Source organism: Dasypus novemcinctus, chromosome 22, assembly GCF_030445035.2.
Source record: "Dasypus novemcinctus isolate mDasNov1 chromosome 22, mDasNov1.1.hap2, whole genome shotgun sequence".
Classification (NCBI taxonomy): domain Eukaryota; kingdom Metazoa; phylum Chordata; class Mammalia; order Cingulata; family Dasypodidae; genus Dasypus; species Dasypus novemcinctus.
Window position 1 is genome coordinate 58,383,469 of NC_080694.1, and position 26,269 is coordinate 58,409,737.

At 38.4% G+C, this 26,269-nt stretch overlaps 1 protein-coding gene and 1 pseudogene across 1 annotated transcript in view; one reads left to right on the forward strand and one right to left on the reverse strand.

Moving 5' to 3' along the window:
* Positions 1-26,269, reverse strand: part of LOC139437349 (sodium-dependent phosphate transport protein 1-like) — a 232,146-nt pseudogene that overhangs the window by 75,209 nt on the left and 130,668 nt on the right.
* The window catches only part of LOC101447404 (sodium-dependent phosphate transport protein 1), a 37,804-nt gene continuing 25,821 nt past the window's right edge, over positions 14,287-26,269 (forward strand). The window contains exons 1-3 of the mRNA XM_058285339.1: positions 14,287-14,394; positions 15,208-15,288; positions 22,129-22,301. Of these exons, the coding sequence (XP_058141322.1) occupies positions 15,261-15,288; positions 22,129-22,301 (201 nt within the window). The 5' untranslated portion in view covers positions 14,287-14,394; positions 15,208-15,260. The remainder of the gene's footprint in view (positions 14,395-15,207; positions 15,289-22,128; positions 22,302-26,269) is intronic.

The window sequence follows — 26,269 nt, forward strand, 5'->3', positions numbered from 1 at the left end:
TCCAAATATGGATTAAAGATCCCTTTATTGATTTTCCATTTCTGGACAAAATGACCAAATTGGGACTGGATTATTTCTCACACTAAACATCCAAGAAGTAAGTAAAATTGATGATAAGGTAATATTCAAGACACTGGATATTGGGTAAAAAAGAACAATGATCTCTGAGAAAATGGAAACAAATGAGGCCAGCTCTAGGAGAGCACCAGCTTATGGACTTGAGAGAGTTCCAGGTCACAACACAGAGAGGTGGGATGCAAGCAGAACCCACCTGCATCCCTACTTTGAGGATTGGAGCTGAGAGTCCAGGGAGGCCAAGGCAGGTAGGATTTGCAGGACAGGGTACACTGGAGAGGAAAGATTTCTCCAGACAGAGAACCCTGAACATTTGTAGACAGTGCCATAGAATGTTCAAAAGAACACAGATCAGCGTATGCATAAGAGAAAACTCTGTCACTGAGGAAAGAAAGAAACACAATGATGAGATGGAGAGTGATCAGTGCTCCTACAGAGCTTGGAGTAGGAGACTCCCCCAGCCACTTTGACAAAGCTACTGATTCATATGGCACTGTGTATAATATACAGAAGGATCTTAATCACAAGTAGGGAATAATTAATTCTACAATGAAGACTCAAACCAGGTTTACCGAATAAAGACCCCAAAGAACCAAACTGTTTCAACATAGCTTAACAGAATCACATTAGAAAATAAAAGCATAAGAGTATGTAGAAGAATGCCAAAATTTTCAGCATCCAACAAGATAAAATTCAAATGCCTAGAATCTAATAAAAGTGTTTTCAGGCATGTAAAGTGGGAAAACACAATCCATAATAATAAGAAAACCCAATCTACTGAAACTCACTTAGAACAAGTGCAGAAATTAAGAAGTAGCCGAAAAATACATTTTAAAAAGGACTACATTCAATGTTGAAAGACTGAAAGCTTTCCTCTAGAGTCAGGAATAAGAAAAAGGTGCCTGTTTTCACCACTCCCATTCAACATTGGACTGGAAGTTCTAGCCAGAGAAACTGGGAAGAAAAAGAAATAAAAGGCATCTGAATTTGAGAGGCCGATGTAAAACTATCTTATGTGGTTTGCATGATCCTACAAATAGAAAACTAAAAATCCTGAAAGGATCCACAAGATAACTATTAAAACCAATAAATAAATTCAGCAGAGTTGCAAGGAAACATGTAAAATTCAGTTGTGTTTCTATACACCGACAATAAACAATCTGAAGTAGAAATTAAGAAAAAAATTCCACTTAAAATAGCATGTCAAAGAATAAAATATTTACATTCAAATTTAACCACAGAGGTAAGGCTTGCATACTTACAACTACAAAGACTGTGGAAAGAAATTAAAGAACACCAAAAGATATAGAAAGACATCCATATGGATAGAAAGACATCATTAAGATGTCAGTACTACACAAAGCCATCTGTAGGTTCAATAGAATCTCAATAAAAATTCTAGCAGCATTTTTGTAATTATGGAAAAGGTGATTCTCAAATTCATAAGAAATTGCAGGGAGCCCTGAATAGTCAAAACAATCTTGAAAAATAAGAAGTAAGAAAGTCTCAGTGAATTCAAAGCTTACTACAAAGCCATATAATCAAAAGAGTTTGGTAGTTGCATAAAAATAGATAATGTAGAACAAGAGAATTTAAAAATGAACCCTTACTGCTCTTAGCCAACCATTTTTCAGCAACACTGCCAGGGAAGGGGAAAGAATAGTCTCTTAAACAAATGGTGCTGGGAAATCTAGATATCCCATGCAAAAGAATGAAATGGGGCCTCTACCTCACACTGTATATCAACATTAGTTCAAAATGGATAAAATAGGAGGGCAGGGCAAGATGGTGTCTGAGGGAGTGCACCTTATAATCTCTCCTACAAAGAAGCGACTGAGTAGGCTTGGAATCCTGCTGGGCCGGGCTGTTTCAGGTGTTTGCAGGGCAGGAGGTGTCTGGATGTCGATTTAGTGGGATGGTGACAGAGAAGATTCTTATTAAAGGTAGAAATTTGGGTCTCTTTCATGGAGATTGGGGCTACACACGGGACGCTTCCCCCCTGGGGCTGGTGGCCCAGTGGTGGCGATTCCTGGAGACTTTGCTTGCTGGGGAGTTCCCAAGCCCTGAGCGGGCTATTTGGGGATACTGCCGCAGATTGGCCACCAGCCCTAGGGGGTGGGGCTCTATGACCTCCATGTCAGAAACCCAAAATTCCACCTCTCACAAGGCGCCCCCAGCAGGTTGTTTCAGGCGCTTGCAGGGTGGGAGGTGTCTGGAAGTCGATTTGGTGAGATAGTGATGGAGGAGATTCTTGCATGAGGTGGAATTTTCGGTTTCTGACATGGAGGTCAGAGTTTCTGGCTGGATCCCCTCCCCCTAGGGCTGGCAGCCCATCTGTGGAGGTCCCTGAACTGTTTGTAGTACAGCAGCACCCACAGAAGGCTGTTTCGAGGGCTTGCAGGGTGGGAGGTGTCTGGAAGTTGATTTGGTGAGACAGCAACAGAAGAGACTCTTGTGAGAGGTGGAATTTTGGGTTTCTGACACAGCGGTCAGAGTTTGCAGGCGTGACCCCTCCCCCTAGGGCTGGCGCCCAGCTGCGGGAATACCTGAAGGCTCTGTTTTGCTGCGGTACTTCCAGGCTCCCTGTTAACTGGGTGCGTGGTTCCCAGGTCTGTGTCCCCTAAACCCTGGTGGCCCACACTCCAGAGACTCAAACCTCTTGAGTCTGCAATATCACAGACTTCCCATCCCTGAATCCACCATGCCCTGAGTGCCCTCTGAGGTCCTTGATTGTCCTAGCCCTTGGCATTTGTGGGTTTTTTTTTCTTTTTCTCTTTTTTCTTTTTTATTGTCTTGGTTGCTAATATTGCATTATCCCCTGGTCTTTTCTCCCATTGTATCCCCCAAGTTCCTTTTTGTTTTTTTAGGTTTTTTTTTCTTCTTTTCTTTTTCTTGCTGTTTCCCTCCCTTTTCTTTGCCCACCCCCCATTTCTTCTCTCTCTCTCTTTTTTTTTCCTTTTTTTCTTCTTATTTTATTTTATTTTATTTTATATATACAATAGGTGCTGCAGGGAGCACCTCACATTTGCTTTGCTTCCTCATCTTCCATTTCCTTGTTTCTCTGTGAATTGATTTTGGCCACCTACACTATACCCTTTCCCGCACATCTTGCTGACCTCCATCATCTACTGTCTTTCTTACATTCCACCTCCCTTTCTTTGGTCCCCAAATTGTCTAACTTTTATTTTCTAATACCTTTGTTCTGTTTTCTGTCTTTTATCCATGCTTGATACCATTGTCTTTCTTTTCTCTTTCCCTCTCTCATGAAAACACTGGCTTTTTAATTCATACTATATTCCTCCCCATACTCAGTTGACTATCTCATTATAGGAACTCTACTTACTGCTATAACTCTATGCAACTTACATGACTCTAATATTCATTCTCCCAGATCTCACATTGTTGCTCTGTTAACATTTATTACCAATACTACTTTACACATTTGCTTTTCTTACTCATTTTGCTTTCCCTGGTCCTAATATTTTCCTTCAAAGTGAACTTAGACAGCAACAAGAAAATAGAATAAGAAGAACAAAGTGACAAAGAGAAGACATAACACTTACACAAAAACCACAACTAATTAATCTCCAAGACTAAACAAAGAAGCTAAGGAACTGATTAAACCCATCAAGAAAAAATGAAGACCAGACAGCAACAAAAAAACTACAAACGAAACCAATAATCAGGAAAACATGGCTGAATCCAATGAATAAACTAAAAACCAGGAAGGGGAACAGAACATCGGACAAGTATTTAAAGATCTCAGAACATATATTAGAGACCAACTTAATGGAGTAAAGGAAGAGATTAACAATATGAAGAAAACACTTGGAGAGGAAATTGCAGACATATGTAAAAAGATAACAGATATGATGGAAGGAACACCACAGTTCAAGAAATCAAAAATACACTCTCAGCAAATAGCAGCAGATTAGAAGAGGCAGAGGAGAGAATTAGCGACTTGGAAGACAGTACATCTGAAATCAAACAGAGAGTGGAATTGATTGATAAAAAGGTAGAAAAAATCCAGCTAGGACTTAGGGACCTGAATGACAATGCAAAATGCACAAACATACACAATATAGGCATCCCAGAAGGAGAAGAGAAAGGAAAGGGGACAGAAGGGATGTTGCAGGAAATAATGGCTGAAAACTTCCCAAATCTACTGAGGGAGACAGATGTACATGTCCAGGAAGCACAATGCACTGCAAACATCATAAACCCCAACAGGCCCACCCCAAGACATATACTTGTCAAATTATCCAATGCTCAAGACAAAGAGAAAATTCTAAAAGCAGCAAGAGAAAAGAAAACCATCACATACAAGGGAGGCTCCAAAGATTAAGTACTGATTTCTTATCTGAAAACCATGGAGCTAAGAAGGCAGTGGTATGATATAGTTGAGGTACTAAAAGAAAAACATTTCCAACCAAGAATACTCTACCCAGCTAAACTAGCATTCAAAAATGATGGACAGTGCAAAATATTCACAGATAAACAGAAATGGAAGAATATGCGAACAAGAAACCTCCCCTTCAAGAAATACTAAAGGGAGTTCTGCAGGAAGAAAGGAAAAAACAGGACAGGCAGAATTGGAGGAGCGTATAAGAGCAACAAAAAAGACAAAAAGAGAAGGAAAAACAAACAAACAAAATATGACAAACACAAGTCCAATCAAAATATGGCTAACATAAATAATTCCTTGAAAGTAATAACACTAAATGTCAATGGATTAAACTCACTTATCAAAAGATTCAGACTGGGACATTGGATAAGGAAATATGACCCATCTATATGCTGTCTACAAGAAACACATCTTAGACACAGGGATTCATGGACGCTGAAAGTGAATGGTGGGAAAACAATCTTACAAGCAAACAATAACACACACACAAAAAAAAGAGGCAGGAGTTGCTATATTAATATCAGACAAAATAGACTTTAAATGCAAAACAATCGTGAGAGACAAAGAAGGATACTACATATTAGTAAAAGGGACAATCTCTCAAGAAGAACGAACAATCATAAATATTTATGCTCCTAACAAGGGTGCCTCCAAATACATGAGGCAAACACTGGAAAAACAAAGTGAAAGAATAGACACCACTACAATTTTATGGGGGAAATTTTAATACACAACTATCAACTTTGGACAGAACATCTCAGAAGAGAATCACTAAAGAAACAAAATATTTGCACAGCATATTAGAGGAGCTGGATCTAATAGACATATACAGATCATTACACCCGAATACAGCAAGATAAACAATTTTCTCAAGTGCATATGGATCATTCTTCAAGATAGACCATAGGCTAGGCCACAAAGAAAGGCTGAATGAATTCAGATAGATCGAAACCATACAAAATAATTTCTCTGAGCACAGTGGAGTGAAGCTGGAAACCTGCAAGGGCAGTGACCCAGATTTCACACCAAGACATGGAAATTAAACAGCACACTCTTAGAAAAACAGTGGGTCAAAGAGGAAATCTCAAAAGAAATCAATAACTACCTTGAAACTAATGATAACACAACATACCAAAACTTATGGGATGCAGCAAAAGCAGTACTGAGAGGGAAATTTATAGCCATAAATTCATACATGAAAAAAGAAGAAAGAGCCAAAATTGAAGAACTAACTGCACATTTGGAGGAATTAGTAAAAAAACAATAAAGTAACCCCACAGGAAGAAAAAAGAAAGAAAGAATAAAGATAAGAGCAGAACTACATGAAATAGAAAATAAGAAAGCACTTGAAAAGTTAAACAAGACCAAGAACTGGTTCTTTGAGAAAATCAATAAAATCGACAAACCCTTAGCGAGACTAACAAAGAAAAAAAGACAGAAGATGCAAATATACAGAATAAAAAATGAGAAAGGAAATATCACCACTGACCCCACAGAAATAAAGACTATCATAAGAGGATACTTTGAAAAACTATATTCCAACAAAAATGACAATTCAGAGGAAATGGACAAATTCCTAGAAACACATAAGCAGCCTATATCGACAAAAGAAGAAATTGATGATCTCAACAAACCAATCACAAGTAAAGAGATAGAATCAGTCATTAAAAATCTCCCAACCAAGAAGAGCCCAGGGCCAGATGGCTTCACAGGTGAATTCGACAAAACATTCTGGAAAGAACTAACACCAATCTTTCTGAAACTCTTCCAAAAAATTGAAAGAGAAGGAACATTACCGAATTCATGCTATGATGCCAACATTACCCTAGTGCCAAAGGCAAACAAAGACACCCCAAGAAAGGAAAATTACAGACCAATTTCTCTAATGAACCTAGATGCAAAAATCCTCAACAAAACAGTTGCTAACTGTATTAAAACATCACATTAAGCGAATTATAAAATGTGACCAAGTGGGATTCATTCCGGGTATGCAAGGATGGTTCAACATAAGAAAACCAATCAATGTAATACACCATATAAACATATTGAAGGAAAAAAAATCACAAGATTATGTCTACAGATGGAGAAAAAGCATTTGACAAAATACAGCACCCTTTCTTGATAAAAACACTCCAAAAGATTGGAATACAAGGACATTTTTTGAACACGATAAAGAGTATATATGAAAAACCCACAGCCAACATCATTTACAATGGTGAAATCCTAAAATCCTTCCCTCTAAGATCAGGAACAAGTCAAGGATGTCCATTCTTTCCTTTTCTATTTAACATTGTCTTAGAAGTACTTGCTCGAGCACTGAGGCAAGAACCAGATATAAAAGGCATTCAAATTAGAAAGGAAGAAGTCAAAATTTCATTATTTGCAGATGACATGATCCTATACACAGAAAACCCTGAGAGGTCTACAACAAAGCTTCTAGAACTCATAAATGAGTTTAGTACAGTCGCAGGTTATAAGATCAATGCGCAAAAGTCAGTAGCATTTCCGTACACCAATAACAAGCAAGATCAAGAGGAAATAAAAAAACAAATAAAATTCACAATAGTAAATAAAAAAATCAAATATTTAGGAATAAATTTAAATAAGATATAAAGAATTTATATACCGAGAACTATACAAGACTGTTCAAGGAAATCAAAGAAGACCTAAATAAATGGAAGAATATTCCCTGTTCATGGATAGGAAGACTAAATATTATTAAGATGTCTATCCTGCCAAAATTGATCTACACATTCAATGCAATCCCAATAAAAATCAACACAGCCTTCTTTAAGGAACTAGAAAAACTATCTATGAAATTTATTTGGAAAGGAAAGAGGCCCCGAATAGTCAAAGACATATTGAAAAAGAAAAATGAAATTGGAGGAATCACACTACCTGACTTCAAAACACACTACAAAGCTACAGTAGTGAAAACAGCATGATATTGGCATAAGGAGAGAAACACAGACCAATGGAATCAAATTGAAAGTTCTGATATAGAACCTCATATATATAGCCATATAATATTCGATAAAGCGACCAAACCCTCTCAACTGGAGAGAATGGCCTCTTCAACAAATGGTGCCTGGAGAACTGAATATCCATATATCGAATAATGAAAGAAGATTACCATCTCACATCTTATCAAAGATCAACTCAAAATGGATCAAAGACCTAAATATAGGAGCCAAGACCATAAAGGAACTGTAATAGGAAATGGCTTCATGAATATTATGAATATCACACGAAAAGCACGAGCAGCAAAAGAACAAATAGATAAATGGGACTTCCTCAAAATTAAAGCCTTCTGCACCTTAAAGGAATTTGTCAAGAAAGTGAAAAGGGAGCCTACACAATGGGGGAAAATATTTGGCAACCATATATCTGATAAGAGACTTATAACTTGCATATATAAAGAACTCCTATATCTTGCAAATAAAAAGATAAACAACCCATTTAAAAAATGGGAAAAAGATTTAAACAGACACTTCTCCAAGGAAGAAATACAAATGGCTAAAAAGGACATGAAAAAATGCTCCAAATCTGTAGCTATCAGGGAAATGCAAATCAAAACTACAATGAGATACCATCTTACTCCCATAAGATTGGCAGTTATGAAAAAAACAAGAATACAAATGCTGGAGAGGATGTGAAGAAATGGAAACACTTATCCACTGCTGGTGGGAATGCAGAAGGATCCAACCATTCTGTAGGACAGTTTGGCAGTTTCTCAAAAAACTAACCATAGATTTGCCATATGACCCAGCAATTCCACTTCTGGGTATATACCCATCAGAACTGAAAACAAGGACACAAACCGATATATGCACACCAATGTTCATAGCAGCATTGTTCACTATCACCAAAAGTTGGAATCAACCCAAATGCCCATCAACAGATGAATGGATAAATAAAATGTGGTATATACATACAATGGAATTCTACTCAGCTTTAAGAACAAATACACTACAAACACACATAATACATGGATGAATCTTGAGAACCTTACATTGAGTGAAGCAACTCAGGCATTGAAGGACAAATACTACATGACCTCAATGATATGAAATAAGCAAGCTGCCTCAGAGAGCTAGAGACTGGAAGATAGGCTTACAGGAAATCGGGGGATAGAGGAAGGATGTAAGCTGACATCTACATGGGTGAAATCTATGATAAGCTGGCGGTAAATATGTGCACAAGGAAGAGATAAAATGGGGGCATAGGGTTAACTTTGGGTGGGACTTTGCGGGCTTGAGGGGGGCTAGGGATGGTTGGATGGGTAATATTGCACAAGAAATTGGGGGGAGGTTGGGGCAACATACAAACATAGTAGATTGTCTGGTGTTGGTTGAGAGTATAATGCTGAGAAAATCTTTTCAAAATATAATTAGGAAAGTTACCTGTTTAAGATACTCAAAGGGGATAATCTGATGCAGGACAGACTCCTAGGGAATATGGGAATGCTCATTTTGCCAGAGTGGGTTATACCATTGTGTAGAGACCCATATAATGAGAGTGAAGGTAGACCCACATCCTGGGGAGGACTAATGCCATCAAATAGAGGGAACTGTATCTCTCAAGAGAAAGGGTGGCTCCCAGGGTATTAGGTCAGTTGAGCAAGTCAAGCCATCAACACTGTTGTAAGTATCTCTGAACATGGCTCCTCAAGAAATGAAGATTGACTGTCAATGTGGGCCCCATGGTGAGGGGGAAATGGATATTGAATAGATGGAACCAAAGTAAATGTGAGGGCAAAAGAAGTGTTTCACAAGAGTACACAAGGATGGATATAAAACATGTAATATTACACGAAAAACATATAGAGGACGACAGACTAATAATGTAAACCATAATGTAAAACAAAGGATAACTAAAAAATTTAGAAAACTGTATAGCCTAAAGTATAAACCACAATGAAAACACAAATGTTACCTTGTTTGAAAGCTATTGTCTCAATATCTGTACATCAGTTTCAGTAAATATGATATGAATAAGTTAAAAGATTATCGCTGTGGAAGGGAAAAGTTTTATAATGGATATGTGGGAGTACTGTATATTGTATATATGAATTACTGTGATCTAAGGCTCTTGTGAAGAGAAGCTCAATAATTAGGAAAAAAGAAAAGAAAAAGATAGGATGTAGAATTTTTCCAAATCAATATGTATTCTATATATACCCTTTAAACTCATCGCTATATTCCATTTTACTAGTAAAGGAACATGACATTATATTGAGCTTCACTTTTCAGGAAGTGTTGGATCACAGAGTGGTTCAACAATGGCAGCGGAGGAATACTGGTATGGGATGTTATTGACAGGCGATATATGGTTGACAGGGAGTTATACAGGGCATGTGCCCAGGGTGCATGGGAATGTTTGGATATACTCATAGTGGAAACAATTAAAAACAACAGCTGGGGGAGGTACTGGATTCCTGGCCGGGGGGGGGTGGGGGGCTCTGTCTTGGTCCCTAGGTGAGCAGCGGCAGTCCCCCAGGTACAATGGTAAGGACCAGGAAGGAATGAGGGTTCAACAGTGAGCCCCTGATACTAATGACTATGCTTGTGAGCCAATACACCTGAAATAAGAACCAGGCCTAGAACAGCACTGTGCCTAAGAGTTCCCTCCTGACAGCCTCCGTGTTACTCAAACGTAGCCAGTCTCAGAGCGAAACTCAGCATGTAAATGCAATGCCTTCCCCCCAGCGTGGGACATGACACCCGGGGATGAGCCTCCCTGGCACTGAGGGATCACTACCAAGTACCAGCTGATGATGTAACTGGAAAATGACCTTGAATTAAAGGTTCAGTGCAGACCAGCAGAATATCCCTGTCTACATATAATAACAGGAGTTAAAAATGCTGTTTGACCTAAAGTAAGGGGGAAATGGAAAGGACAAATGAATTAATATGGCCAAGAGTCTCTAAAAAAGAGTCTGGAGGTTGTCAGAAGGATTGCCCTTATGCACACCTGAGCAGAGTCTCAGAGACAGATAAAGTAGATACAACCCCATGTATTGGCCCTTTTGAGGGCTAAAGAGAGCCACAGGTTCTATGGTCATGGCAGATGGGGTTCACTGCCATGTCAGTTGGCCCTTCTTTTGAGCTGGTGTTTCTGCGTGATGGAGCGGGACTCAAATGTGATCTCTTTTCACAAGCATTTCATGCTACTTTACAGGAATTGTAGTTGGTGCTGGGGTTTAAGATATATCTAGGGGATTTGAATCTCTGGACTGACAATATGATAGCCAGGCCCTGAGCCTCAACAGACTTCAGCTCCTACACTCTGATTTATTGGACTTACCCCACTCAACTAACATGGAGTTGAAGAATGTCAACCACCACAACATGGAGCCTAGAGTGCCTACAACTGAAAGCAGGTGGATTGTATCCAGCATCCATGTGGAATCTAAGCCCCCTCTTGACATAGATATGGAATGGACACAACCAAGCCAAGGTCCACAGGAAGGAGGAATACAGTAAGGATTAGAGTGGACTTAATGATATCCTATTCATGAACAATTGTGGTTAATAACCGAGAAAATGTGGCATTGGTGTGGAAAAAGTGGCCATGGTGGCTGCTGGGGGCGGGGAATGGGAGGAAGAGATGAGATGTGGAGGCATTTTCGGGACTTGGAGTGGTCCTGGGTGGTGCTGCAGGGACAATTGCCAGACATTGTGCGTCCTCCCATGGCCCACTGGATGGAACGTGCAAGAGTGTGGGCTACGGTGTGGACCACAGGTCATGGGGTGCAGTGGTGCCCAGAGATGTACTCACCAGATGCAATGGATGTGTCATGATGATGAGGGAGAGTGTTACTGTGGGGGGAGTGGTGGGGTGGGGGCGGTGGGGGTGAATGGGGACCTCATATTTTTTTTAATGTAATATTTTTTAAAAAAATGAATAAATGAAAAAAATAGAAAAAAAAAAGATGTAGCTCATATTCACTTGGGATAGATGACAGTAGCCATTCCCAATCTGTCCAAGAATTGTGATATTTTTTCAGTCCCTTTCAATAATAATCTGAAGGAAACCTGATTATCTGGAACATCACATTGTCCCACTTTATATATGAAAAATTGTGTTAACTGGACCAAAATATCAAGACTAGGCAAGGATTCTGGATGACCTGTAGAGATATACATACTCCACAGGGAGGAAGAGAAAGTCTACACGGTGTCAGGTACCTGGACAGAAGTGGAGTTTTCATGACCCAGTGGTCTGGAAAATGCCCAGAGGTCCTCTCCAAGGTCAGGGACAAGATATCGCTTTTTGATGGTCCTGCCACAATGAAAGAACCACAATGTTCAGTAGAAAAATGCATAAAACCCATGAGACTTTGCAGGCAGCATATATCGCTCTTGGGCCCAGTGCACTGCATAGCTCAGATGACACAGAAAGGATGACAGTATTCAATAGTGTCTAAAAAAATAAAGGACGTGTTGGAAGGCAAAGCAGCAGTACAAGAAGTAGACTCCATGGTGTCATGTAGAGTCGTTAGCCAGTCCCAGTAGGAGAGTCAGAGCCGAGATCCCTGGGGTTTTGCAGCAAGGTCATGAAACCTGGAACAATGTACATACTCCATTTAGAAGCTATCTCCTGATATGCTACCAGCTCCAGGTAAAGAGCAACATCTGACCAAGGGAGATGAAGCTACTCTCCGCCCAGAGTTGGAAGCTGTCATCAAGGTGCAAGTTCAACAGACTCAGAAGCAATCCGTCGTGCAATGGAAAAATTTCATCTGGGATCTGAGTTGAGCATGTCCAGAGGGCACAAAAAAATGTTGTGAGCAGATGGCTGAGATCTCCTTGGCACCCACTAGTGTTGCACCAATCCTATTTCATGACTTTTTTAGTTAATCCCGGTTTATGATACAAAATGGCATGATTGAATTGGAAATCACCATTTTGAAATAACAGGTGAAATGATTGACTAAAAGCTACCAAAATGTCTAGGGGAAAGATCAAAGGGGAACTTTATTAATGGATAACTGGAGATAGCTGAAACCACTGATCAGTCTTACCATCACTAAGAGTGAGACAATTTGCTATCAACTTCTTCTGACAGATGGGGAGGAAATAATTAGAATGTTTGTATGGAGCATTCTTACACTGAATCTAATCCAGCTTCTGTGTCTTAGTAGCAGGTTACAGAATGTAAGGGAATAAAGAAAGATATCAGATGGCACTAAAAGGAAGAAGTGGGTTAAGCCAATGATGAGATACTCTCTAAATAACCTTATTTGTTTTTTTGTTTCCTAAGTAATAGAAAAAGGAAAGTGAGGAAAGGCGTTGTGATAGAATAAGAGACATGAGACCCACAACAACTGGTTGCCTTTGATGCATCCTGTTTAGATTCTGATTTTTGAAAAATTCCAATAAAAAAAGGTATTTTTGAAGCAAGTAGAAAAATGGTAATAATGACTGGTTTAGGTGATATTAAATGATTATTGTGAATATATTAGGTGTAAGGATGGCTTAGAAAGCTTCCATCCATTAGATATTCATGGGAACTATTTATAGGACAAATTACATTATGTCTTAGATTTGTTCAAAAATATTACAAAAAACATCATTTGGGTATACGGAAACTTGTGTGGTAAACTATTGAGAGTTGTTGAACCTGGTTAATGGACACTCAGTGATCTTAGTCTGTTCTCCTTTTTTTTTGTATATGTGGAAATTTCCATAACAATATGTTAAAATAGAAAATTAGTAAGGAATCCAGAATCCAAAAGCAGTGATTTTGCAGTCTTTCAGAGTGACAGAAAACTTTGGGGACAGCAAAAAAAAGATTTATCACTCTGGGACAGTGAGAAAAGATGGGAGTGGGAGTTTATTTAAAACATGGATATTCAGCACCTGCTGACCTAGTGCTTTTGATCAGTAAAAAGGGCCCTGAGTGTGGCAAGTGTCCGACACGACACATAGTACAAATAGACTGCAGTATCCAGAGGACTCTCAGCAGAGCCTGCACTTCTGAAAACAAAAAAATACAAATCATAAACACGACATCAAGTTCCCTTAGGCAAAGTGGCAAGAAGTTTTCAATATTTCTTTAAGGAGAAATAACCGGTACCATTTATTGACAATTCGCTATGTGCCTAGAGTTTATTGGGTACTTTAGAAGCAATACAAAAAAAAAAAAGGTAAAACTAATGCTTGAATAAATTATTTATAGAGCAAAATTACCAATTAAGGGTTTTTGGGTTCCTAACTGACAATAACGTTGCCTTCAAAATTTTCCAACTTAAAGTCGTTCCAGGCACTGGTATGGACAAGGGGCTGAGCCAGAAGAACTTACGTAGTATTTGCAGAAGTCCCATACAGAGGACATAGATTTTAAAAAGTTCCTCTACCTGAGGCAGATGTGACCCTTAGGAGAGAGAAAAGAGGAAGAGAGAAGAGGAGAGGTGTAGAGAGGGGAGGGGAAGGGAAGGAGGGGAGAGGAGGAGAGGGAAGAGAGAAGGGGAAGGGGAAAGAGCTAATAGGGCATCTACTGGGCACTTAGAAATCATAGCATTTCCCATCAGAATAGCATGGTATCTTCAGAGCCATCCTCAGGGGGAAAATTCCAGAGAAAACATCCTGGGAGCACATGTGGAGCAGCAGATGCTACCTTCTAGGCATGGAGTCCAGGGAACCCAGTCAATGCAGCCAAGAAATTATTGCCAGATTTCCAGGAAATTTCTAATTCTTCTGTGACGTTTATCCTAGCTCTCTTCTCTGAAGATCAAGGCAAGTTTGAAAGTAAAGTTAAAAATTAAGCTTTTAACTATCAGGTACTGAGGTTAAAGGATTTAGTGAAAGATAGCAGGCTAGAGCTAGTACCCGTGGAAACAGAATATTTTGCAAAGTGGAGAGGAAGTCTTCACAGTAGAAGAAGGTCTCTTATTTTCTGCCCTGAATCAGGTTAGTCTTACTCTTGTATACTGCTTGTTAAGTGAAATTTTCAGTTAATCCCCCAGAGGATAGTAAGGAACCTTCTCTGGCTAAGAGCTAATCAAAGGAATTTAACAATTTGGGGAAATCTTTAGGGAAAATATGCATACCTATCTTCAGAGACTTTTCAGAAGGGAGAAAGGAAAGAAAGCATTCCTGGGGTGGAGGAGGATTGGGGAGTTGCATGGATACACAAGCGTAGAGAAGACAGACTGTGTGTGGAGGGGGTGGGGGAGCACTCGTGTACTTACAAGTGGTGTGGTGTTTGTGTGATGTGGGTGCTGGGGTCTGTATGTGCATGTATAAGTGTGGGGTGTGTGTGGTGTGTAAGTGGTGAGTGTGATGAGGTGTGGTGCCTGTAGTTTGTCTTCAAGGGCTGTGTGTGGTGTTGTGACATGTATGGTTTGTACGTGTGAGGTGCATATATGCAGTGAGCAGGAATGTTTGTGGTACACGTGTATGTGTAGTGTGCGTGTGCTTTGTGTATTGTGTATGTGTGTGGTGCAAATGGTGTGTGTGTGTGTGTGTGTGTGTGAGATGTGTGTGGTCTGGAAGTAAGCAGCAGCGTGGGCTGGGTTCCAGAGGGTGCTACTGCTCAGCGAGCTGCCTCTTGAGACACCCGTAGCCTTGCGGGCCTGGGGGCACTGGTGTCCTCAGTGGGCATCCTCAGGGGAGGTCCAGGCTGCCCAGCGCCTGCCGCTTGTCTGACTCAGGAGGAGTGCAGGGCAGAGGAGGCACAATTCCCTCCCGTGTTATGCTGACGTCAATGTGTTTGACTCTCAGTGGATGGAGACAATCCCTCTGGGAAGGAGAGAGCAGCTGCAGCCCGTTTCCAAATGGAGAACCCGCGACGTCCCCCGAAAGGTGACACTCTTCTCTGCCCATCTCACAGGGTTTCTTCTACTCAAGTACGACCTCACAGAGTCCATGTGAGAGGATTTTCCATGGAAACACATCAGTGTCTTAGAAATGCTCAGGAAAGGAGGAGGGAAAAAAATCAGTCCTGTTATGGTTTTCCATCAAAAGAAACTTAAATGAAATTATCTATGTGCCCTGGCCCCTCACACTTTTACAAATTTTTTCCATGTTTGTTCACTTGTCTGTGTATCACTTGGAGGTGAACAGAGAAAGAGTGGGTTATTACCGTGTCATCTCAAGCAACAGGAGTCAGATCAGGGGAGGGAAATGGCAGGACCAAGCTTCTTGAGTCCTCACATCTTTGGACAAGAGTAGAAACCATAGATGTTCACTAACCTATTTGAGAGAAATTTACTCTTAAGCAGGAGAGGGGAAGGACAATGAGGAATTAACACTTTTGTCTCATTTTGGCTCAGAGTCGTGTCCATATAATGGGGGACAAAATCCCAGCATAGAACGGTGGGGCAAGGGGTTGAATATTTTTGCAATTTTTATATAAAAACTAGTAGTATAATTTTTCATTCCTTCTTCAATCAATCTTGATGTTTATTTATTTTTATATTTTTAATATTCCATTTCATGTGGTTTCAAGTTTATATCTATACAAATATACATCTTTATATTTAAAATTTTTTCTATATATCATTGATATTTGCTCTTTTACTTAGCATTTCTTTCCTCTTTTGGCTCTTTGGGTTTGTTCCTTTTCCAGGTTTTTGAATTCTTTCTCCTTACCTGATAATCATATTTAGTGATACACATTTTGTTCTTACTGAAATCCATGTGTTTCAAATGTCGTGGTTTAGTGTTACCATTTCCAAGTCTTTAGAACACCCAGTGATTTTATTTTTAACTAAAAACTTACTTAGAATTAATTTGTGGTCTTCCTTGACCAATGTGGAGAAAACAAATGAACAAAAGTGAAAGGCCACCCCTAGGCAGTCACTGGACCATGACATCCAGCCCTCCTCTGCCCATCCTAGGGATTCCTTCTCGATCCCCCTCCAATTCATGGCCTTGTTCTCTCTCCCAGCAGTTTTCCCGGGTTGTCTCCTAGCTCTCAACGTCTTTTCTCTTCCTTTTTCCTTTGGAGGATTGTATTTTGGAATCTTTGGAGGAGACCTTACTGAATATTTGCTTTGTCTATGTGTCCACTTGCGGTTCCATTTTAAACACGAATCCTTGGTTTGAGATGTTCTTAGATCACCCAACTAGAGTTAATTAAGGTTGGGAAGCAAAGCAAGGGCTGGCTGGTGGCAAAGATTTCACAGGACCTTTACTTTTCTTCCTTCTGCTCATTTGCAATGTTCACGTAGGGTAAATTATTTTGCAAGTCCCTGTCAACAAGTCAGTGGTCCTGGTAGGTCTTTGACATCAAAACTTTCATGAGAGGATTCCATCTGAACTCTGCCTTTGTCAGAACCCTGGAATATGACTCTCATGCCCTCATGCCCTGGGAGGGAAAAAGAAAACAAACAGAAAAACTTAGACAAAATGTTTTTCAAATAAATCTGCATCCACTGCTCAGAATATGTCTGAGGACACATTTCACTAGGCGCTTTCCCCGATGTTCTGTCTTTTCTGCATAATCATCCATTTTTTTGATGAAGTGTGTGGCGTTTAAATATATCTTATCTAATATATTTTCATATTAGAGCTAATATTTGTTTTCAGTAGGTCAATCCAGGAAACTAGGCAACTAGATTGCTAGGCAGAAATGTTTAGGTTTCTTTTTTTCACTTTAGAGTGTAACTGAGAAAATACTTTACAATTGTACATAGAAATCTTCCTCACCAATTTTTTTATAGTTGTATATGATTAATGAGTCATTCTTTAATAAACGTCTAATTTGTTTAAAATCTTTTACTACATCAAAAACTTATGCAAGAATTTTGCTTAGTGATATAAAATTAATTCCATAAGATATAAATATGTAACACATTAGAATGAGTATAACTAACAATGCTGGTTTATGAATGTGATAGTAATCTAGGGAAGCCAATTTTAATTGAAAGACAGCTATAGGATACTTTAGGAATTGTGTAATACAATGATTTGGGTGGCATATGAGGATTCCGGTTAATAGTACAAATACGAGAAAATTCCTTCTCTTTCAAAGTGTTAAGGGTATGGTGATACATGGCAAAAATACAACTAATGTAACTTACAGATTATAATTAGTTATAATATTATAGCAAAAGTTAAGCAAGTATTATACATTACTGAAGGTTAAAAAAAATATGGACTTGAGTCTTATGAGATGTGAATGTGATCAGACTTTTTTTCATTTTCTTCATTAACAAGAAGAACTTGGTCCTCAAGTAAAAAAAGAAAAAAAAAAAACAGAAATATTTAAACTTTCAGTTCAACAAAAACATAAACAAAACAGCCCCTAATCATATAAGACAAAATATAACCAGCAATAAAAAATCACAAATAAAGATATTAGGAAAAGAAACTTGGTGATTCACAAAAACATGAAAAAACACACCAAAATTAATTTGGAGTTATCCCAGGAAAGAAAGAGCTGTGTCATATTAGGAAATCTATATATGCCATTCAACACAAATTAAATAAAACAGGAAAATTTTGTGCTCATCTCAAGAAATATGGAAAAATATTTTTATCAAATGAAATCCTCTCTTTCAAAAAAATCTTCATTAACCATGCATGTGTGGAAGGCAGAACTCTAAGATGGCCCTTCAAGGTTTCCAACCCCCTAGGTGCTCAGGGTGGATCAAAGAGTGCAGAGGGCAGAGCTGGGAGCCCAGAGAATGGAGCCAAGCACCACAAAGGATTAGATCGATGCCCCAAGAAAAATCGAATATTTGGCTGGATTTCAAAACTCTTACGGATTAGTGACCCTTTTATCCCATTGTCTCCACATTTTACAGAATGTCTGTATTAATAAGGGTTTCTCTGGGGAAACAAAGCTGACAGGAGGTATCTGTAAATGTATACGTTTGTGTAAAATTGGCTCATGTAACCATGAGGATGCACAAGTCCACATTCCACCGCAGGCTGCAAGCCAGGGATTCCTCAGTGAGTTCCCCAGGAGAACAGGCTGTCTGAAGTAGAGGGGGGGATTCTCTCTGAATGCTGTAACCACTTCTTCTTTTAAGGTCTTAATCTGATTGAATAAGTCGTCACTCACTGCTGAAGGAAATCTCCTGAGTTGGTGGTAGATGTAATGAGCCATAAATGCAAACAACTCACTGATGATTAAAGTCCATGAAATGCTCTTGTATTACAACTGGACCAATGTTTTCTTGACCAAAAAACTGGGCAGCATTACCTGGTTGAGTTGACACATCCGCCTAACAATCATAGTCCCCCTCTTTTCTGCTTGGCAACCATACACTTCTCTTTTAAATATACTTTATCTCTAAATAAAAAAAACAACAACAGGCATATATTATTTTTACTAACTATACTTAATTGACCTGAATACAACCAGAAATGCAGTAAATCACCCGAAAATAGCGTACAAGTCCTTGGGCAATATTCACAGTTAAATTTATGTCATATGTTAATGGGAAAAGATAGAGACGTAAACAAAGATATTGGTTTTATATATATAAACAAACATACTCAAAACAAAGCAAGGAAGACCTATTCATGACCATGACAGTCCTGATTTCTGTAAATACTTGTGACAGTATACGTTTTATGAATCCCAAAAAGAGAGAGATTATGTTTGCAAACTGATCTAGGCCTCTGGGTAAGATTCCCTTTGATTGTATTAAGTTCAGCTGATGCTTCTTTGAATAAATTTTCTGGTAAGATAGAGTTAGGGTTTTTGCATTGACTACATCAGTTGGTATGATTCAGGTTCAGTCTCCGCCCCCTTGCTGTTTCTCATATAACTGGGCATTCATTCAAGAAGACATGTGGAAGAGAGAGGTCTCTCATTTTTGATACTGCCATGTGGCAGAAAGAAGACTCAAGAGCTAAAGCCCCAGGGAGAGGTGAACCATTTTGCCTGTTGGCTAACAGCTGAGATGGCAAGACAGCTGAGAATGATATAGGAGGCTTGGAAAGAAACAAGCTCTGTGCCAGAAGAGGATTTCACTTAAACACAAAGCCTCAAGAGGAAAAGGAAAATCAAAGGGGAAGACAGAGTCCACCCAGAGATAGGTACCATGTTACGTCAACATATAGGGACCAACTTTTGTGAGAAAGCAACCTTGAGCTGTATATTTTATAGCCCTGTAACTGTAAGCTTTAATCCTAAATAAATACGCTATATAAAAGCCAACAGAATTCTGCTACTTTGCATTGGCACCCCTTTTGCAGACTAATACCCTGGCCATGTGGTCCCCATCCATCACTACTTTCTCCCCCTACCCAGCCCATATGCCCTTTACCCTCAGGAAGCACCTCAGCTGGCTGTGGATCTTTGCCTTGTGGGCTGACCCAGAGCTTCTTTCCTTAAGATTCTGGGCCACTGATATTCCTGCCTGGATTGGGTTGTTGCAGTTTTCCATTGAATTTAATAATAGAGCATGGTAGTTCTAAGAGATGCCCTAGGAGATCTCCTGAGATCTTGGGATGGTGTAAATGTATTTTGTATGTAGGACACACATAAATCTTTGGGCCAAAGAAAGGACTATATTATAGGCAGAATTCTATGATTGAGGCCCCCTTAATGCCTAGCTCCTGGGCATACACCTCCTCCCAGTTGTTCATTCGTACACTCATCTAGTGGCTATTTGAAAGGATTTTGTAGATGTAATTACAATTCAAAACCAGTAATCCTTAAAATAGGGAAATTATCCACATAAGGCTGCTCTAATCACATGGGATCATTTAATATGGATGTAGAAGTCCGAAAGAGAGAAAGTAGCAGTTTGGATGCTTGAGAGGGATTCAGCACAAGGGAGGTTCTCTGTTGTTAGCTTTGGAGATGGAGGTGGCCCCCAATGAGCAATGTCAAAAGGCTCTAGTTACTGAGGGTAGTTCTTGACTGATAGTCATCAGGGAAATAGGGTCCCTAGTTCTAAATCCACAGGAAAATGAATTCTGTAGATAATATGAATCACCTTGGAAATGAATTTTCACTAGAGTATACAGATGAAAATTCACCCTGGACCATTCCTTGATTCCTGTCAATGAGGCACTGAACACAGACCCAGCCACACCAGGCCTAGTTCTGACCTACAGAACTGTGAGATGATAAATCGGTATATGGGCGCTGTTTTAATTGGCTACATTTGTGGTAATTTGTTATACAGCAATAGAAAACTAATAACACTTTGTGAACCACATGACATAAAAAATCTGCACACACAGTATCTGAAATATAAAACATTAGAAGCAGTTGGAGTAAAATCTGGAACAATAGTGTAAAACCAGGGATGCCCAATATAATCAGGAAGACATTGGTGGTTCTGATCCAATATGAAATGAAATTCAAGCTATATGGAAAAGAAAATAAGAAATAGAAATCATCATTATTTTCACCTTAACTACATAGGAAACTTCCCAAATTAACAGACGTGTTCTGAGTATTAGTATGTTTGGCCTTGACTGCATTTGGTATCTATATTCAAAAGTCAACTTCATTTCTCTATGCCAGCCAATAAATTTCAAAATGTAATTAAAAAGGCCACAAATTGCCCTTCATTCAGTTGTAGCATACAAATCCCCACCCCTTGGTTGTTTTGTTGACAACAAATATGCTGTCAACTTTTGGATCTATGCCAATCCTATATGGGCTCCTAGTTTCTCAACCTATTTTTAATTTTTTCAGGTTTAATTACATACAAAAATATGCACACATCTTGGGTGTACATTTTGTTGTGTTTCAACAAGCTTATGCATGGGTGAATAACCAAACCCAAAGACTTAAAATGTCCCTTCTTGCCCCTTCCCAGTCTTTGCTCTTCTCCCAGAGGGAAGCGCTATTCTATTACCAAGCAGCATAGATTCATTTTGACAGGTTTTGAACTTCATAAGAATGGATTCATGTAACATATACGCTTGGGTGTGTAGTTTCTTTAGCTGAGCATATTTTTTTGGCATTCATTCAGATTCATCAAGATGTATTTTTATTCCCCTTTAATGCCCGTTGTAGTAATAAATCACAATATGGTCATCCATTCGCAACATTCTCTTTTGGATAAAACTGCTCTAAACATTTCTGTACAAGTCTTTTGTAGATGTGTATTTTATTTCTCTTGGGAAAATGACATTTGTTCAAAATACTTTATTTCCCCTTTGTATTGCATTAGTGCTGTTATTCAGAAGCTTTTGACTATATATATGAATCTCCATCTGGACTCTACTTTCATCAAGTGATGAATTTGTCTGAACTTCACAAAGACAATACTAATGATTACTCTAACTTTATACTACATCCACGTGTAGGTACAATTTTTCAAATGTTTTTATATTTAATGTACACACAAGCATTTCTCAACTAGAGCATTCCCATAATTTTGTGGAATGGAAATGTTTTGAGAGTAAATGTCTTTATTGTCACTAAGGGAACATACATTCAACGGTAATCCAGGGCATTTATAAAGTGTCCCTTTAAAATAGACAGGACACAGAGACGTGGGGAACAGGCTTAATTTTCTGGGGCACTTGAGTTGGGATTACATTTTAGGAGGTAAAATCAGTCACTCATGTGCCTCTTGTAGCACAGTATCTCAAAATCTATTGAATAAAATACTGTTTTGAATTCCTACGTCCTGCTGAAAATTTTGACTGGCCCTTCTTAAGCTGACGTGAAACTTGACCTCGGTTGGGATAACTATCGCTGTTTCTCATTGTTTTGTCCAGTTCTCGGTTTCTGCTCCTTCCGTTATGGTTTGTCCTTCCTCCTGCACTTCTGCAATGTTGTGGTCTTCGCACAGAACCTGTCTCTGAGCCTCACGATGGTGGTGATGGTGAACCACACAGAGCCACAAAGCTTGACCAACTTCTCTGCTAACGAGCTTCCAGCGCACATGAAGGTATCTCAAAAATATTGTCCGCAGTCACAAATTTAAAATCCTGTTGTGCTAATTTGTGCATGAATTGAATGTTATATTTGAATAAGAAAATTACAATTAGAAAAATAATCTCAAATCTTGATTTGATTTGCTTAAAAGAGCCTAAATAAACATGAACCATGATTAAAATATGCAGCTATATTGATGAAAGACTTTGTTGTATGACTTCTTCTTTATCAAGAGCAATAAATTCCAAGAGTTAGGGCTACTTTAGAATCGAGAAGCTTAAGGAAGAGGAAAAATGGAAATTATTTTAAGCCAGAAGTGAATGGTAAAGACACATTCTCTTTTTATTTAAATTTTACAACATGCAAGTTTATTTACATGTTCCATTAATTTCTTCTCTGGAAGGTAATGTGTTATTACTCGTCAGAAAATATTGGTGGTGGACAAAATGGAAATCAGTAGAAGGAATTTTTTTTTGTCTATACACTTCTTGTATTCCTTTATGAATATAATGGCATAGATGAATATTTTATCTTATTTTTCACCTGTTTCCATTCAAAATATCATACTAGAAGTGATGTGCTGCATCTATGTTTTGTTTGATTTTGTTTTATAGAAAAATGCTTTTATACTTTCATTCCCAGGTATTATGTAAGAAGTCATCTAAGATGTTATATTATATCATACTTTCCCTTCCTTTTTTATTCAGCTTTTTGTTAGCTGTATTATTTCTACATTGTAAAATCATGTGATATTAATAATTAAGTAAGTTCTATTGCCTTTATCCCACCACAATTTTAATCTTAGTTCTATAGGTAAATATATTCCTCTCTTCCCATCTTCAGTCCTTTAGATGATGTTGTCCTAATCATGCCTTGTTGAATAAAGCTTGTCCTTTTTGTAAACTTCTCAGGAAAAACTAGAAGGTATAATATTAACTATGTTTATTAGGCCTTCACACTTAAAAGACAATGTGGCTGGAAACATAATCTTAGGATTCTGAACACTTTCCCTGAGTTACATTAACTTGGTGCTCAGCTATTTTTGTTGCTCTAGTGTTTTCTGACAGTGAATTTTGCCATTAAGAATTGTCATATTAACTGATTTTTTTCCTGCAAACGTGATTTGGTTTTTCAATTTTACTAAGTTATATTGTGTAGGTCAATCTTCTGAGGCACCTGGGAATAATCCAACCTGGCATACAAAGTCCTCTCCTATGTGAGCCTATGAAGCTAAAAAGACAAGTTCTATGCCCACAACATTCCCAACACAGAAGGTTAGGACAAGCATAGGACAATCGCTATAGAAATATGATTTCAAAAAGGAGGAAGATGGAAAATAAAAGAGGAGTTTATCTCTTCCAAATATAGATTAAACTTTCTTTTATTTATTTCCATTTCTGGACCCAATGAAACAACCGGGACTAGATTATTTCCCACACTCAACATCTAAGAAACAAGTAAAATTTTTGGTATGTTTCATATTCAAGACACTGGATGTGGGTACAAAAAGTAGTGATCTCTGAGAAAACAGAAACACATGAGCCAGCTCTAGGAGGGCCCCAGCTTACTGACTTCAGAGAGTTTCCAGGTCACAACACAAAGAGGTGGGACCCAGGCAGAACCCACCTGCTTCCCTGTGTTGAGGAGATGGAGCTGAGAGTCCAGGGAGGCCAAGGCACTGCATATTGGCAGGACAGAGTACACTGGTGAGGAAATAGCTCTGCAGAGAGAAAATGCTGAAAATTCGTAGAGCATGCCATAGAATGTTCAACAGAATACCGATCTGCATATGCATATGAGGAATATCTGAGACTGGGGAAAGAATGAACCACAATGAGTAGATGGAGAGTGACCTGTGCTCCCACAGAGCTGGGAGGAGTACCAGTCCCCCAGCCACTTTGCCAAAGCTACTGATTCACAGGACACTGTGTATAATACTTAGAAGGGATGTACTCACTAGTGGGAGATTAGTAGTTCTATACTGAGGACTCCACCAGATCTATCTAATAAAGACCCAAAAGAATCAAACTGTTTTAAAGTAGCTTAACTGAATCACAGAAAAAAAATCATGAGAATATACAGAATAATCCAAAATATTCAGCATCCATCAAGATAAAATTCACAATGTCTAGAATCTACAATGTTTTCAGGCCTGTAATGTGGAAAAACACAATCCACAATGAGGAGAAAGCCCAATCTATTGAAATTCACTTAGAACAAATGTAGGAATTAAGAAGTAGCAGTAAAATAAGTTTTTAAAAGAAATTATATTCAATGTTGAAAAATGGAAAACTTTCCCGTAAGGTAAGGAAGAAGTAGAGGGTGCTTGGTTGCACCACTGCCATTCAACATTGGACTAGAAGTTCTAGCCAGAGAAATTGGCAAAATAAAGAAATAATAGGCATCTGAATTTGAAAGGCAGGAGGAATGCTATCTTTATTCACTGGTGTCATTCTCATGCATGATCATTTAATTTTTTAGGAAACTAAAAATCCTAAAAGATCCATAAGAATATTATTAAAGCAAATAAACAAATTCAACAAAGTTGCAAGGTAAAAGATTTACATGCAAAACTCAGTTGTGTTTCTATACACCAACAATGTACAATCTGCAGTGGAAATTGAGAAAACAATTCTCTTGACAATAGCATCTCAGAGAAGAAACTATTTAAGTATAAATTTAACCACAGAGGCAAAGACTTGTACAATTACAACTACAAAACTGTTCAAAGAAATTAAAGAAGACCTAAAGAAATAGAAACATATCCATTTGAAAAGAAAGACAACATAATTAAGATGTCAATACTACACAAATCTGTCTGTAGATTTAATACAATCTGAATAAAATTCTAGCAGCAGTTTTGTAAAAATGGAAAAGATGATCCTCATTCATAAGAAATTGCAAGGAGCCCTGAATAGTCAAAACAATCTCGAAAAATAAGAAGTAAGTAAATCTCAGTAATTTTAAAGCATACTACAAAACCATATCATCAGAATAATGTGGTAGTAACATAAGGATAGATATATAGAACAATGGCATAGGATTGAGAATTTAGAACTGAACACTTAAAACTGCTAGCCGAGTGGTTTTCAACAATAGTGCCAGGGAAGGAGAAAGAATAATATATCCCGAATAAGTACCATATATAAAAGCCAACAGGCTTCTGGGATTTTGCCTTAGCACCCCTTTGGCTAATGAATATACTTGGAAATCTTTAAAAATGAACAGAATTATTTAAAGCATGGCAGTGTGTTGTAACTAGCAGTGTGGTTGTATGGATAAGACACTGTCTGAAACAGAAAGTCCACGGTTATGGGTATTACTAAAAGAAAAGCTAAAAACTGTAACATGAGATGGCAAAAGATGGTAAAATGTCATGGAAAACATGAATTTGGGTGATATTGCATATATAAGACTGTTTTTACAAAATTAAACTACAAATATACTAGAGAGAAGGTAAAAGAATAGAAGCTTTGCATGGAAGGGAAGCAGGGAAATTTAGTGGAGATGAGTTTTGTTTGCTTGTTTTTTGTTTATTAATATTATTGGAATAATGAAAGTGCCTAAGAATGATCGAAGTGATGAAAACACAAATATGTCATCACAGCAAGTACATTTGCTGTTCACTTTGATGGGTTTGTGCTTTATTAATATTTATCAATGGGATTGATTTGTTTAGGAAAAAAGGAGGTGGGAGAGAAAGAGAGAAAATGCTCAACATCATTTTTATGAAAAAGGGAAATTCAAATCAAAACCAAAATGATATAGCATGTCTATAGGATGGCTATTATTTGAAAAATGGAAAACATTTTGATGAAGATATGGAGAAATTGGAACCCTTGTCCATTTCTTGGTGAGAATGTTAAATGGTACAGGCAATGTGCAAACAGAGCCCTGGTCTGGCAAAAAGTCACATGTAAAATTATGATAGGATCTGTCAATACAAAGGGAGCAAAAGCTCATGAAAAAGCATTCAGTATC